This window comes from Rhinopithecus roxellana, chromosome 15 (assembly GCF_007565055.1).
Source record: "Rhinopithecus roxellana isolate Shanxi Qingling chromosome 15, ASM756505v1, whole genome shotgun sequence".
NCBI classification, from domain to species: domain Eukaryota; kingdom Metazoa; phylum Chordata; class Mammalia; order Primates; family Cercopithecidae; genus Rhinopithecus; species Rhinopithecus roxellana.
The window spans coordinates 61,183,333-61,199,373 of record NC_044563.1 but is presented as its reverse complement, the minus strand read 5'-3'; the positions used below and the strand labels follow the sequence as shown (position 1 = coordinate 61,199,373).

Sequence of the window (16,041 nt, the reverse complement as noted above, 5' to 3'; positions counted from 1 at the left end):
GCGAGAGGGGGGGGAGACGTGGGGGTGTGTGTGTGAGAGCGAGGTGGGGGGAGACGTGAGGGGTGTGTGTGTGAGAGCAAGAGAGGGGGGAGACGTGAGGGGTGTGTGTGGGGGGGGAGACGTGAGGGGTGTGTGGGGGGGAGGGAGACGTGAGGGGTGTGTGTGTGAGAGCGAGAGGGGGGGAGACGTGAGGGGTGTGTGTGTGAGAGCAAGAGAGGGGGGAGACGTGAGGGGTGTGTGTGTGAGAGAGAGGGGAGAGATGTGAGGGGTGTGTGTGTGTGAGAGGGGAGAGATGTGAGGGGTGTGTGTGTGAGAGAGGGGAGATGTGAGGGGTGTGTGTGTGAGAGAAAGAAGGGAGACGTGAGGAGGGTGTGTGTGTGAGAGCGAGAGGGGGGGAGACGTGGGAGTGTGTGTGTGAGAGCGAGGTGGGGGGAGACGTGAGGGGTGTGTGTGTGTGAGAGCGAGAGGGGGAGACGTGAGGGTGTGTTTGTGGCGGGGGAGACGTGAGGGGTGTGTGTGTGAGAGAGAGAAAGGGGAGACGTGAGGGCGGAGACGTGAGGTGGGTATGTGTGTGTGAGAGAGAGAGGAGACATGAGGGTGTGTGTGTGAGAGAGAGAGAGAGAAAGGGGGAGACATGAGGGGTGTGTGTGTGTGAGACAGACGAGAGACATGAGGGTTGTGTGTGTGTGAGAGAGAGAGGGGAGACGTGAGGGGTGTGTGTGTGAGAGAGGGGAGATGTGAGGGGTGTGTGTGTGTGAGAGAGGGGAGACGTGAGGGGGGAGACGTGAGTGGAGAGACGTGAGGGATGTGGGTGTGTGTGAGACAGAGAGGGGAGACGTGAGGGGGGTGTGTGTGAGAGAGAGAAAGAGAAGGAAGACGTGAGGGGTGTGTGTGTGAGAGGGGGGAGACGTGAGGGGTGTGTGTGTGTGTGAGAGAAGGGGGGAGACGTGAGGGGTGTGTGTGTGAGAGAGAGGGGAGACGTGAGGGGGGTATGTGAGAGAGGGGAGACGTGAGGGGGGTGTGTGTGTGTGAGAGAGGGGAGACGTGAGGGGTGTGTGTGTGAGAGGGGGAGACATAAGGGGTGTGTGTGTGTGAGAGAGAGGGAAGACGTGAGGGGGGTGTGTGTGAGAGAGAGAGAGAGGAGACAAGGGTGTGGGGGGGGAGATGTGAGGGGTTTGTGTGAGAGAGAGAGGGGAGACGTGAGGGTTGTGTGTGAGAGAGGGGAGACGTGAGGGTTGTGTGTGAGAGAGGGGAGACGTGAGTGGGGAGACGTGAGGGGGTGTGTGTGTGAGAGAGAGGGGAGACATGAGGGGTGTGTGTGTGAGAGAGGGTGGGAGACGTTAGGGGTGTGTGTGTGAGAGTGAGAGAGAGAGAAGGGAGACGTGAGGGGTGTGTGTGTGAGATCGAGAGAGAGACATGAGGGGGGTGTGTGTGAGCGAGAGAGGGGGAGACATGAGGGGGGTGTGTGTGGGGGGGAGACGTGAGGGGTGTGTGTGTGTGTGTGTGAGAGAGAGAGAGGGGAGACGTGAGGGGGGTGTGTGAGAGAGAGGGGAGACGTGAGGGGTGTATGTGTGAGAGAGAGAGGGGAGACGTGATGGGGAGACGTGGGGGAGGTGTGTGTGTGAGAGAAAGAGGGGAGACGTGAGGGGTATGTGTGTGAGAGGGGGGAGACGTGAGGGGTGTGTGTGTGAGAAGAGAGAGGAGAGACATGAGGGGGGTGTGTGTGAGAACGAGAGAGAGAAGGGAGATGTGAGGGGTGTGTGTGTTGAGAGGGGAGACGTGAGGGGTGTGTGTGTGAGAGGGGAGACATGAGGGGTGTGTGTGTGTGTGAGAGAGGGGGAGATGTGAGGGGGGTGTGTGTGAGAGAGAGAGAGAGAGGGGAGACGTGAGGGGTGTGTGTGTGGGGAGGGGAGACCTGAGGGGTGTGTGTGTGTGTGTGTGTGTGTGTGTGTGTGTGTGTGTGTGAGGAGGGAGACCTGAGGGGGATGGGTGTGTGTGTGTGAGAGAGGGGTAGACCTGAGGGGGATGGGTGTGTGTGTGTGAGGGGGGAGACCTGAGGGGTGTGTGTGTGTGTGAGGGGGGAGACCTGAGGGGTGTGTGTGTGTGTGTGTGAGGGGGGAGACCTGAGGGGTGGTGTGTGTGTGTGTGTGTGTGTGTGTGTGTGTATGAGGGGGGAGACCTGAGGGGGGTGTGGGGGGGAGGGGACGTGAACAGTGTGTGTGAGAGATTGGGGAGACGTGAGGGTTGTGTGTGTGTGTTGTGTGTGAGAGAGGGGGGAGACCTGAGGGGGTTGTGTGTGTGTGTTGAGGGGGGAGACCTGAGGGGTGTGTGTGTGTATGTGTGTGTGTGTGGTGTGTTGAGGGGGGAGATCTGAGGGGGGTGTGTGGAGGCGGGGGACGGGAACAGTTGTGTGTGAGAGATTGGGGAGAAGTGAGGGTTGTGTGTGTGTGTGAGAAGGGGGGAGACGTGAGGGATGTGTGTGGGGGGGAGATGTGAGGGGTGGTGTGTGTGTGTGAGAGAGAGAGATTGGGGAGACGTGAGGGATGTGGGGGGGGGAGATGTGAAGGGGTGTGTGTTGTGAGAGAGAGATGGGGGAGACCGTGAGGGGTGTGTGTGTGAGGGGGGATGTGAGAGGTGTGGGGGGGGAGGGAGACATGAGGTGTGTGTGTGAAAGGGGGGAGACGTGAGAGGGGTGTGTGTGTGTGAGAGAGAGAGAGGTGTGTGAGAGAGAGAGGTGTGTGAGAGAAGGGGGGAGACGTGAGAGGGGTGTGTGTGTGTGAGAGAGAGAGAGGTGTGTGAGAGAGAGAGGTGTGTGAGAGAAGGGGGGAGACGTGGGGGTGTGTGGGGGGGGACGTGAGTGTGTGTGTGAGGGGGGGGGAGATGTGAGTATGTGTGTGAGAGAGAGAGGGGCAGTCCCATGTGATGGCTAGACCTCTATGAAGGGAAATAGAGCCAATATTCCCTTTACCTCCAGGAAAGAGTTGACAGGGTCTTGGAAAAGAGACATTTTTTTAAAGTTCTGCATTTTAATTTGCTTTTTTTTTTGTATTCCAGACAAGCCCCCAGATGAAAGAGTTCCCTGACCCCCATCACAGGACATGTGACAAGGGTGTGGCTCATCTGTTTGGCTGCTGTGTGTGCTCAAACTCCTTATGGGAAGGAGAACACACAGATAGGCAGGTGCAAGACAGCCCGGGGCAAGCACCGTGGGCTCCAGCCCCACAGCAGTGTCCGAGATGGGAGCCTGTGACTCCCAAACCCCAAGTGAGCATGTGTTATGGTGTGCTCAGTGGGATGGGTGGGGATGGAAAGGGATGGAATGGGAAGATGATCTTCTCCTGGAGTTTGACAATTCAGTGGCTGATCTCTTCTGTGACCACCCCCAGCCAAACTCCTTTCAGTGTTCAGATGCTGCTTCTCTTCTCTCTGCTGTTCTGCCATTCTTCTGTTCATCTCATCTGCTTGTGGGATCTGGGGTTTATATAAGGGTACAGGATGGGGGGTATGGCAGGCCAAAAGGCAACTTTTGGGTGCAAATATAGGAATGCATGTTCCCATTTAGGGCCGTGGGTTTCCAGGCTTGAGGGTGGGGCCTTTGCCAGGGAACATAATTAACACTAAAAACCATTCTGTTATAGTTACTTCCTCTTTTATCAGCCCCTGCCTATTCTCAGCAGAATATGCTGTCTTTACCCCTATGTATCATCCTGGCAGCCCAAAGAGGTGAGAGCAGCTCCTGAGGGAATACCTGTTGCTGCACCAAAGTGTTACCTTTTACTAGAGAAAAATAGGTCACCTCTGAAAGCCCAAAGCATTTAGGTTATCTGCAGTTTCAACATCCTCAAGGGCATCCCTTCCCATGCCATGTTTCAGTGTCTCGTGTTGGCCTGCCTTTAGAATAACACTATTTGCTGAGCTCTCAAACATTTCTGGAGCTCTGTACTTGTAACAATTGTCTTTAGTTGGTTTCTCAGTTGTGTGTCATTGCAGGGGGCTTTCTCTGGTTGCTTACAAAGAGACCCTTAAGTTCTCAAGCCTAGCCGTGAACTGTTTAGCCCTCAATTTCATTATTCTGCAGGGGCATCAATATAACTTAGAAGAAACCAATAAACTCTACTTATCTAAGATGGGTCTAATCCCATCTTAGTATCTTACTGCAGGATATGCTTATGAAGGAGAATGTGTGAGGGAGCTGGAGGAAGTTGAGAGAAACTAATGGAAAATGCCAGCGTGACATCTATAAAGGATTGAGAGAGTATGCTAAGGAGATCTATAAACTTTGGCCTTGCTGAAACTTTTAGAAGTTCCATGTGAGAGTCCTGGAGTCATAGTTCCCTGTCAGAAGTGTGCATTTCCAAATGGGTCTATTCTATGTCCCTGTCATCTTGGATCACTGGGAACAGCTTCTGGGAAATGTGGCCTCGGTAGGAGCATGGTGATAGTAGATGGCAGCAGTTAAAGCTGTTAGTCAACTGCATTCACTGTTGAAGATCTGGAAGGTACCCTTAAAGGTTGCAACAATAATTTTCATGGCTTCTTGTATGTTTCATAAGTTGTTTCACCTTTTATGCTTAGGTGGCCAACTTAATGTCCCTTGGCTACATTTAGATTTCACAACTTTAATATTATAATACACGAAAGCTAGAATTGTAGGAACATGCTGTTCTATAACTAATCTGACAGACTGCACAACTTTTGGAGAATGAAGACAAGATGCATTCATATGATAGGCTGAATTCCAAGAAATTCCATAAATTGGGTCCCAACTCATGTCTAATTTCTTCCAGTATACTTTCCTCCAGAAAAATGTGCTGTGGGAGAACAGCAAGGTTTCTATCTCTCTCCTGAGGTTAACCTTATTCGATGACATTTTAAAATCACATCAGAGGTAATTCTGGGTCATTGTGCTTTGCCCTTTCACCCCTGCTCCATAGAGAGCTGGTGAGCACATACTTTGCACTGATTCCAAATATCTTCCTCTAGTTGCCAACCATGGTGGGATATGTAAAGCAGAAGACTTACCTTATGATTGCTTTTCCATTCATAGGAAGAACACTCAATTCCTCTAAACTCGAATGAAAGTTTAGGGAAAGCTACTCATTATGGTGTGATAGGATGGAAGCTAGAGATGCATGTAATTGGATCCCTAAATGGTCACACATTCCAGATGTCCCATTAGTGGAGTGGTTTCCATTCTCTGGACTGGACTAGCCAAAGAGAAACTAGAAAGCAGTTTCTCTGGTTTCATGCGGTGCTCTTTCCTTTGCACTTGACTACTCCTTTGGTCAGTTTGGTGTTTACCTAAAGCCTAGCGTATTCAACGTTTTCCTGACTTTATGGAGTTGTAGAATTAGTGAGCAGACCTTGATTGACATTTTGTCCTTCCTCTGGAAACAGCACTGTAAAAGAGACTGCTGGCCGGCCGTGGTGGCTCATGCCTGTAATCCCAGCACTTTGGGAGGCTGAGGCGGGCAGATCACGAGGTCAGGAGATCGAGACCATCCTGGCTAACATGGTGAAACCCCGTCTCTACTAAAAACACAAAAATTAGCCTGGCATGGTGGTGGGTACCTGTAGTCCCAGCTACTCGGGAGGCTGAGGCAGGAGAATGGCGTGAACCCAGGAGGTGGAGCTTGCAGTGAGCCAAGATCGCGCCACTGCACTCCAGCCTGGGCGACAGAGTGAGACTCCGTCTCAAAAAAAAAAAAAAAAAAAAAAAAGACTGCTTTTTGATCTGTACACTTCTGACTTTAGAAATAATGGGTGTAGCTAATGACTAAGTGCATGACAACCCAGACCTCCAGGAAAGACCTTTCAGCGTCCTTCCTCAGTTAAGCAAAATGTGGATCAGAGGCTGGAAGCTTTTGAGCTTTGAAAACAAACTTGGCTGAATTCCTGGTTTCACTGTTGCTCTCTAAGTGACCTTGGGCAATTCTATCACTTCTGGGAACCTCAATTTCTTCATCTGCAAAATGGAGTAATTCTTACCTTACAATGTGGTTGGGAGGACTATGTCAGTAATTCTATCAATAGTAAGTAAATGCTTTATTCATATAAACTATGTTCTAGTCATTGAGCTAACATTTAATCTGGAGGATAGAGTCACTGTCTCTATAAACTATATAACTTGCAACTTGAAGGTGATTCATTTTAAGGATGTAGCACACTATCAGCAGGAATCCTACAGATGGATTAGGGTTTGGGGAGTGTTTCTGTGGGAAAGGGAAGGCTTATTTCCAGAGTCCTCATATGCATCAAGCCTGCAGAGAAAATACAACAAAGGCAATGTTGAGACATGGTAACCTGGTCTCATTTTCCTTCATTGACCTGACAATTTTTTTCAGGCCACATTCTGTTTCGTAAGTATCCCCAAATCTTCTGGGCATATACAAGTGAGCCTTCTAGAACACATTATTATAGGCAGCTTGAACAGCATCTCAATTATGAGACGCTTAACTCAGGAAGTCTCATCTTGCAGCTAAGGAAACGTCAATTAAAATGACTTGGTTTTTAGAATTTACCTTAAAGGATATACAGAAAACAAAGAATGGAAAGTATTAATACATAACTTTACAATGTATTACAAACTCCAACCAAACGTGGAGCTAAGCAGCTTAAGTAACTACGCAGTTCATAAAGCAAGGGTGTTCTGTCCTATTTTCTCATAAAATATAAATGATACCTCGTGTCAGGATATTTTCAAGAATTACATGACACAATGCTAAATATTAGCAGCTTGTTGCTGTCGTTGGTTTACCTTCTTTGCAGCTCAAATATCCTTTAGTCATAAGTTTTATATTTTCCACCTTTAGGACTTAGAGTTGTATACTTTCTTAGAATCCCTTTGGAACTACAAAAGTTGGAGACCACAGCGCCTAATATCTCAAACTGCTTGTAAAGTTCCCAATGGGAAGCAGTCTACCATATTTAAACACCTTCCCTCTGAGCTTATTTGAGAGAGAAGAAAATAGTAATCATCTAATCTTCGTTTTTATCTTCGGGATTTGGAGAAGACTCTCTCGGATCTGCTTGGTGTGAACAGCATAGACAATAGGATTGAGGATTGGAGGAATGAGGAGATAAAAGTTGGCCAGTAGAGTGTGGACTGGAAGAGGCACACAGTGACCAAATCGGTGAATCAGAGAAGAAACAGCAATGGGAACATAAAAGATCAGGATGGCACAGATGTGAGAAGCGCATGTCCCCAAGGTTTTAAGCCTGGCCTTGGGAGTGGCTAGCCCCATCACAGCCCTGAAAATAATCACATAGGATGCAGCAATAGCCACTGCGTCCAGGATCAACACCAGAAAGCCAATGCTCAGCCGATAGACATTATTGACCCTGTTCTCGCCACATGTCAGGGCAACTACAGCCATGTGCTCACAATAGGAGTGGGAGATAACATGGGCTTTATAGAGGGGCAGCTGCAGGCGGATCATCAAAGGCAGAGGTCCAATGTAGAGAATGCCCCGGAGGAGGGAAGCAAGGCCCAAACGACACACCACTATATGAGTGAGCACCATGCGATGACGTAGTGGGTTGCAGATGGCCACGTAGCGATCAAAAGCCATGGCAAGGAAGATGCCTGACTCAACAGTGGCAAAGCAGTGGATAAGGAACATTTGGCCCAAGCAGGCATCCAGGCCAATGTCACCAGCACCAAACCAGAAGATTCCCAGAAGTTTGGGCACAGTGGAATAGACAGAACCAGGTCAACGGCAGCCAACATGCACAGGAAAAAGTACATGGGCTGGTGCAGGCTGTGCTCTACCCTTACCACAGCCAGGATGGTCGTATTCCCCACCACAGCCACCAGGTACATGGAGCCAAAGGGGATGGAGAGCCAGATGTGCAGGGACTCCAGTCCTGGGATGCCAGTGAGCTGGAAGGAGCTGGGTACTGAGCAGACATTATGAAAAGTGAGCATGGTTATTTATATGTGAACCTTCTCACTTGTACCACTAAATGTAGCAGGATGTTTTTCCTAGAAATAAAAGACAATATTTTACTCTAAGGTCCTATAATAGGGTCACTGACTAGATGTTAGATAATAAGTCATCCTTAGAAGAAATTCTAGAATGTCAGTGTCACATTATACTAAAATGTTCACAACATCTTATGAAGCACGAGCCAAACACTCATTTGCAATGAAATATGTCTTTTTGCAGTATGACCTTCAAGGAGTGATATTCTTGCATCAGTGAATGAAATGACCTAAAGCAAATAACTATTTGGTCCTTTACCACTGCAGGTAGGCTATGAGGCGGTGCTTGAGATCATATTGGAAGGCTTTAGCGTGTACAGCTCCTTGAAAGAAAAGGAGATGAACTGAAGTGTCAGAGGGTCAGACACCTGGGACTATCTAGGCTCTATGGTAAACCAAAGCTTAAGCCTGGGATCAGAATTGACTAATGGATGAGCAGAAATGTCTAATTTGCAGGCCAAAGTCACAAGGCAGAGACTTGGGATGGTAAAGATGAGACCTTCCAGAGGGTGGAAACAAAGTGATTTCTGAAAGATGAAAGCTGACCAAAACTCAGTTTATGTGTATTTGATGCCCAAAGGCAAAGACTGGCAAGGGTCTCCTCCCTTCATGAAGGCTGAATATGAAGATAAGGCTCCAGAAACAGGGTTATCAGCAGGGAGGAAAAAGACATTCAGTGCAGAGTGGCATGAAGCCTAAGACAAATGTTTGGCCATGAAACACCCTTACTTGGAGTCCAGAGCAACTCACTAAAAAGATGTCAATTTAAAGAAAATACATGAAAACAATTTGTGTTGTCTCTGGTTATTTTTTTTTTTTAATCTTTGTCTAAAAGATCATACCAGAATGTGTTCCTTATATATCAGGAATGTGAAAGAAAGTGAGGAGCGCATAAGAAGTTTCATACTCCACATCTTGAGCTTAGTTAGATTGACTACAGAATAGTCAGTAATCTGGGCTTAGGACGTTTCTAGATCTGTCTTCAGATCTTGGCAGTGACAGCTTAGGCGAACTGCTTTATCCCATTAGTGAAATACAACTAACCACACTTGGAAACAAACTTAAAGCCGTGGCCTAGAGAAGTTGTCATAACTAAATGAAAATGCAGGGTCTGACAGTAACACTAAGCATTAGCTCTTTATTCTGTTGAGACTAACATGCAAAGCCAAAAATGTTCAAACTTCAAAAGACTCTGGAATGTCTATCTCCAGGAAGCTGTGGTGCTTGGGAGGATGACTGCTGTACGTCTGATGTTATCCCATAAAACCTCTCCATAAGCTGGGTTCACCTTAAGGTTCTCAAAGATTATGACAAGTGGACACAGTGTTGACAATAACTGCAAATAGGGAAGATAAAAAGGCTGAGTCATTGGGGCTGGGAAGGAAAGGAGTACACAGGAACTGGCCTGTGAATGTGAATTGTTCTACATTTGCACAGATCCCTGTTCTATGTCCCAGATGCTGTATTTTACTCATGGGCTGTATCACCCAGACTACCTTGTCCTCTGTTTTCCAGGTGGGCTCAATCAATGTGAGGCACTAACAGGAGATACCAGGGTAAAACCTACTCTCTAGTTCCCTTCCTGCCAGCTATGTTTGGCAGTGTCTTGGTCTTCTACCAAAGGCCCCAGCTCCTGAAGTGATCCTTCCTGTGTTCTGGCAACCATGCCCTGCTTTACCCGGTCAGTTCTGGGCTAAGTAGTGCTGCTTACTGTTAGTCCCCGTGCCTCCCCATCCCTTGTCCAGTTCCTTAACTCTTCTCATGCCTCTGTAGATAGTCCCTTCAACTGCCCCTTTGACTATGCCACTTGTTATTTCATGAATATATCAGACCAGATCCAACAGTATATAATTTTTACCCAGTATTATCTCTTGACAAGACTGCTTCCTCAGTAGGACAAGAATCTGAAACTTGATGAGTCACAGAACTAATCCTAAAGGCAAAAGAGCTATAAACTCGTGGCAATCAGGGGCTAGATAATCTTTTCCCTGATAGTTAGATTTACAATAAAGGGGGACTTTTCTATTTTACTTCTATGTCTAATCAAATGGCTTTTACAACTTGAATATGTCCTACTAAAAAAGCTGTAATGTGGAAAAGTTTTGTTCTACTCCAGAAATGTAGAGTTCTTGAATGGAAAAATTAGCAGGACTCAACCAAGTAGATTTTTCTGTTGCCATGATTCCTAAGTACAGCTATTACTCCTCCTATATTAGTGAGAAAGCTGTTTCAGGGTCCATCTTTCCTTCTAATGCAATTTGAATCCCTTCACTTCTTCCCTGGCAAATGACTCCCTTCTAGATTTGTGCAGAGATCATGTTATAGGAGGAACTTACAACTGTGAATTGGTCTCATCTGTGATTTGAATTTCTTGGTGAATTGTGGACACAAGATGAAGTGACTTTTCATGAAATCCAATAGGCCTGTAGTATCACAGACCTTGTTCCAGCCATGTCAGATGTCCTCTGGACTGACCTGAAACTCTGGAGAATGTGGAGTTTATCTTCTCTCACTTTCCTTCCTCGTACCTGACAACATACAGGGCTGTTCCCTGATGGATACCTCCATTTCATCTCTTCCTATTCATTTCTGGGAACATGTCATGAAACTGAAGAGCATATCCTTGACTAGAGAGATGCACTTCAGCTGCTACATGGGGAGGATCAACTCTTGGGATAAGTTTTTGACCGCTGTCTTTTCCCCTAAGATCCTAACACTGAGAGTAGCTCTTTAATTCATACCTCATTTGTCAGGAACAGTTCTCATACCTTAAATACAGTAGTCTGCTGCAGCTTCTGTACAGGGATGGTATGAGCATAAGGATTCTGCAAAGCAACCTCTCGTCTGAGTAATCCATCCAAACACATCCACCATAACCTGCCATAGCTTTTACCATTCCTCACCCTGCTTACTACCTTCCAATGAGACTGCATTTTTGTTTCCCAACTGCAACATGTCCTTTTGCTTCTGAGAATAATACATGTTCTTTCCTGATATTGAAATGACATTCTTCCTTCCTCCCTCACCTAGTGAATCCTTACATGTTCACCTTGCCATAGCTTAGATATCAACTTTAGTGAACCTTGCCTTGATTTCTTGGTTCAGCACCCTATTTCTGTACTGCCTGAATAGTTCTGAATTGTATTCTGATGTATCTTTCCCCAAACAGAGTAAGTTCTAAAGGAGTGGTGATCTTACCTGTATTTTACTAGAAGTCATGTGCTAGCATAGTACTTGGCTCTGTTGAATAAGAATAAAATATTGCATCTAAAGAACATGGTGATATATTAAAGGGTCTTGTATTGGCATTAGTGAACTAGAGGCTTCATCAGACTCCTTGTTTGTGGCTCTGTGGAAACTCTACCCATTCGAAATCCCCTTCCAAGGGAATCCCTTTCCTGAGTCTTGCCTTAGACTTATAGGATTATGACCTAAGTTGACTACCCAAGGTCTATTCATCCTTATAAGCTGGAAACTCCTCCCTATGACCCCTATTCTTTTTCTATATCATTCTTTATAAGATATTCTTACCTGGGCTGGGTCATGTCAGTAAGAGCCTGGGGTTCTACAAATGCCTCAGAGACCTTACACTTAAAAGTATTCTGCTCAGGTGTCTAGGGAATTCCATCTGGGATCTCAGCCGACTTTCCTCAATATAGAAAGTTAATAGCAGGCTTTGTCCCAGAAGGATGAGCACAGAATCTAAACTTAAAGTACAGCTGTTTCTGCCATGCCAGGGTTGGTCCAGAGAGAAGGAACAGACCCATTAATAGAGTCATAATGCCTTGAGTCTATCCAAGTCCTCTTGTTTCTTGCATCTGGCCTTCCTGGTATCTGCAGCTATTCTACAGACACCAAGTAGAAATCAAAGACCTTCCCGGGGTGGGGATGAGTTTCCTGGAGCTCAGGTTCAACTCCAATCCCCTCTCTGTCTAAAGTCTAATCTCTTTACAGTATTAAGGGGTGATGGTAGGATCCTAAATTATTTAAGACAACTGAATAGCAACTCTTCAAAATTAGATACTGAAGAGATTTTTCCCCCACTCTGGTTTATATTGTGGAAAGGACTCTACCTTGTGGGCGGAATGGTAGATCTTCTTTACATCTTTTTGAATGAAACCATCTCTAACATTCTAACATCCCTTTTCTTAAAGTGAAAAACTGAAGAATCAGTTTTTTCCTTCAAGCATTCCAATGGGATGTTCATGGGTTGGAGTGTCACACTTCAGGATGTGTAACAAGGCATGGCCTCTGAAGCTTCAAAGGCTTGAGTTTGCAAAGCCAGCCCAGTTACATACTCACTATGTGACCTCAAGCAAGTTACATCATTTCCAGTTCTTCAAGCATAAATTGAATAATCTCTTTGGGTAGTAGTTATATCTTGGGTACTATATATGAAGGGCCTAGTAAGACAAACATGACAAATGCTTAAACAGCATTATCACCATTACTGCTGTCCCCGTGTCTTCAGGAAGGGCTAGGTCTAAGCCTGGGAGATACAACCTGACCTTCTCTTTCAGGCCAGGAGCTAATATAGTCAAGGAAGGGGCTAATGCAGTAGAATCATTATGGGAAGGATCTCATTTTCACTTCTACTCCCCTTTCAGAGGATTCTACCTCTATAGAACCTCGGGAGAAGCTGGGAACTTCCAGAAGCTTGCAACCTGTTCCCCAAACTTACATTTTACATTCTGTGTGAAATTGCTGGTAGTGGCCAAAATATACAGGATCCTTCTGTCCTGCATTTATGCTGTACCCTTAGCCAAGTAAAAATAGGACTATCAGTCTATACAGATTCATAACCAGATTTTGAAATTCATATCCAGCATTCACCACCATCAGTGGATAAACTCTGCTTTGATAAACTTAGTATCTCAGTCTATTCTGTATCTGGATGCCTGTACAACATTTGAAAACTAAAAGTATCCAATAAACCAATGTACTTGTTGAATGTCCTCAAGGTTGCAGTAAGGCCTCATCCCTTAATTTGATGTACTAACTTTCAAAACCTCATTCTTCCAACTTAGGGAAGATATGCATCAGATGTGCAGGAAACAGTGTTACCTTTCGCTGTAGGAAAATATCTTAAGGTAAACAGAGATGCGTATTCAGCCTTGGAAACGCATCTGAACCAGAAGCAAACTGGTTGACATTCTAACACTGTCCCCATTCTAACACTGTCCAGGAGAGGGCGCCCTGGCCCCAAAATGAGATTATGCCACTGGCTGATGGGGCTCCAAGCTTGGTGTCATTAAATATCTTAAATCTTCATTTGAATGCAACTACTCAGATTTTCCCATTCAATCCTATTTTATAGCTAGGTCAATCAAAGATGAAAAGTCAGAACAACACAATACCAACAACAACAAATTGAATATTGAATATTGGACTCTTAGTTTATAACTTTATCAGTTCAGCGTTATAATTTCTCTGAAATAAGCATTTTTCATGTTCAGTTGTAGAATAAGATTCTAAACTTGTTAGCCCAGATACTTAATTGGATTACATGGAGGTAAATAACAACTGAGGGACTTTTATGCATCTCTGAAGCCTGAGAATTTCCCTCAAATGGGAATACTGATGCTATAACAGGGAAAGCATTTTTCTTAAAGCCACCTTCCTAACCTCACAAGGGGTACATCCAGGATTCAGGCTCTGAGATCAAACCTGAGCTTATTCTTGTCCATGACAGAAGTGGTATACTGCCATGGTTGAGTATAGACAACAGCCCCAGTGACAGTTCTGACACTTACAAGATTTGTCTTTGACCAAGTTATGTCTAAATCTTTAGACTTCCTTATTTCACCCTTGATCTCCATTCCTAAGTCTCATTTCTTTTATTTCAGTAGTTTTTGGAAAACAGGTGGGTTTTGGTTACACAGGTTAGTGGTGATTTCTGAGACTTGGTGCACCTGTCACCCAAGCAGTATATGCTGTACCCAGTGTGTAGCCTTTTATTCCTCACCCGCTCCCATCCTTCCCCACGGAGTACCCAAAGTCCATTATATCATCCTTATGCCTTTGCATCCTCATAGCTTAGCTCCCACTTATAAGTGAGGACATACAATATTTGGTTTTTCATTCCTGAGTTACTTTTCACTGAGAATGAGGGTCACCAATTTTATTCAGTTTGCTGCAAATGCCATTATTTCACTGCTTTTTATAGCTGAGTTGTATTCCGTCCACTTGTTGTATTCTATCCACTTGTTGTCTGATGGACATCTAGGCTGGTCCCATATTTTTGCAATTGTGAATTGTGCTGCTATAAACGTGTATACAAGTGTCCTCTTTATGTAATGTTCTCTCATTTCCTTTGTGAGTTTACCTTCTGCAGGAACAACCCTATGAGAGAATAACTTTTTTTGAAGTGGGGCCTCGTCTTGTTGCCCAGACTGGAGTGCAACGGCACGAACACGGTTCACCACAGCCCCAGCTCCTGGGCTGAAGTTGATCCTCCCAAGCAGCTGGGACCACAGGAACATGCCACCACACCCAGCTAATTTTTTAATGAGATGTAAACTTCTTTAATCTCCACTTTTCAAATCAGAGACCCCATTGTCTCAACCCAAAATCTCCTTAAGCTGATAAGCAACTTCAGCAAAGTCTCAGGATACAAAATTAATGTGCAAAAATCACAAGCATTCTTATACACCAGTAACAGACAAGCAGAGAGCCAAATCAGGAATGAACTTCCATTCACAATTGCTTCAAAGAGAATAAAATACCTAGGAATCCAGCTTACAAGGGATGTAAAGGACCTCTTCAAGGAGAACTACAAATCACTGCTCAGTGAAATAAAAGAGGACACAAACAAATGGAAGAACATACCATGCTCATGGATAGGAAGAATCAATATCGTGAAAATGGCCATACTGCCCAAGGTTATTTATAGATTCAATGCCATCCCCATCAAGCTACCAATGAGTTTCTTCACAGAATTGGAAAAAACTGCTTTAAAGTTCATATGGAACCAAAAAAGAGCCCGCATTGCTAGGACAATCCTAAGTCAAAAGGACAAAGCTGGAGGCATCACGCTACCTGACTTCAAACTATACTACAAGGCTACAGTAACTAAAACAGCATGGTACTGGTACCAAAACAGAGCTATAGACCAATGGAACAGAACAGAGTCCTCAGAAATAATACCACACATCTACAGCCATCTGATCTTTGACAAACCTGAGAGAAACAAGAAATGGGGAAAGGATTCCCTATTTAATAAATGGTGCTGGGAAAATTGGCTAGCCATAAGTAGAAAGCTGAAACTGGATCCTTTCCTTACCCCTTATACGAAGATTAATTCAAGATGGATTAGAGACTTAAATGTTAGACCTAATACCATAAAAACCCTAGAAGAAAATCTAGGTACTACCATTCAGGACATAGGCATGGGCAAGGACTTCATGTCTAAAACACCAAAAGCAACGGCAACAAAAGCCAAAATTGACAAATGGGATCTAATTAAACTAAAGAGCTTCTGCACAGCAAAAGAAACTACCATCAGAGTGAACAGGCAACCTACAGAATGGGAGAAAATTTTTGCAACCTACTCATCTGACAAAGGGCTAATATCCAGAATCTACAAAGAACTCAAACAAATATACAAGAAAAAAACAAACAACCCCATCAAAAAGTGGGCAAAGGATATGAACAGACATTTCTCAAAAGAAGACATTCATACAGCCAACAGACACATGAAAAAATGCTCATCGTCACTCGCCATCAGAGAAATGCAAATCAAAACCACAATGAGATACCATCTCACACCAGTTAGAATGGCAATCATTAAAAAATCAGGAAACAACAGGTGTTGGAGAGGATGTGGAGAAATAGGAACACTTTTACACTGTTGGTGGGATTGTAAACTAGTTCAACCATTATGGAAAACAGTATGGCAATTCCTCAAGGATCTAGAACTAGATGTACCATATGACCCAGCCATCCCACTACTGGGTATATACCCAAAGGATTATAAATTAGTCTACTACAAAGACACATGCACACGTATGTTTATTGCGGCACTATTCACAATAGCAAAGACTTGGAATCAACCCAAA

The 16,041-nt window shown here is 45.2% G+C and overlaps 1 protein-coding gene across 1 annotated transcript; it reads right to left on the bottom strand.

The window, feature by feature from the left end:
* Window positions 1-6,974: 6,974 nt before the first annotated feature.
* Window positions 6,975-7,927, bottom strand: LOC104665181 (olfactory receptor 52M1-like). The gene is given in 2 exon segments (XM_010366949.1): window positions 6,975-7,699; window positions 7,702-7,927. Coding segments are annotated over 2 exon segments (951 nt in total).
* Between the last annotated feature and the right edge of the window lie 8,114 nt (window positions 7,928-16,041).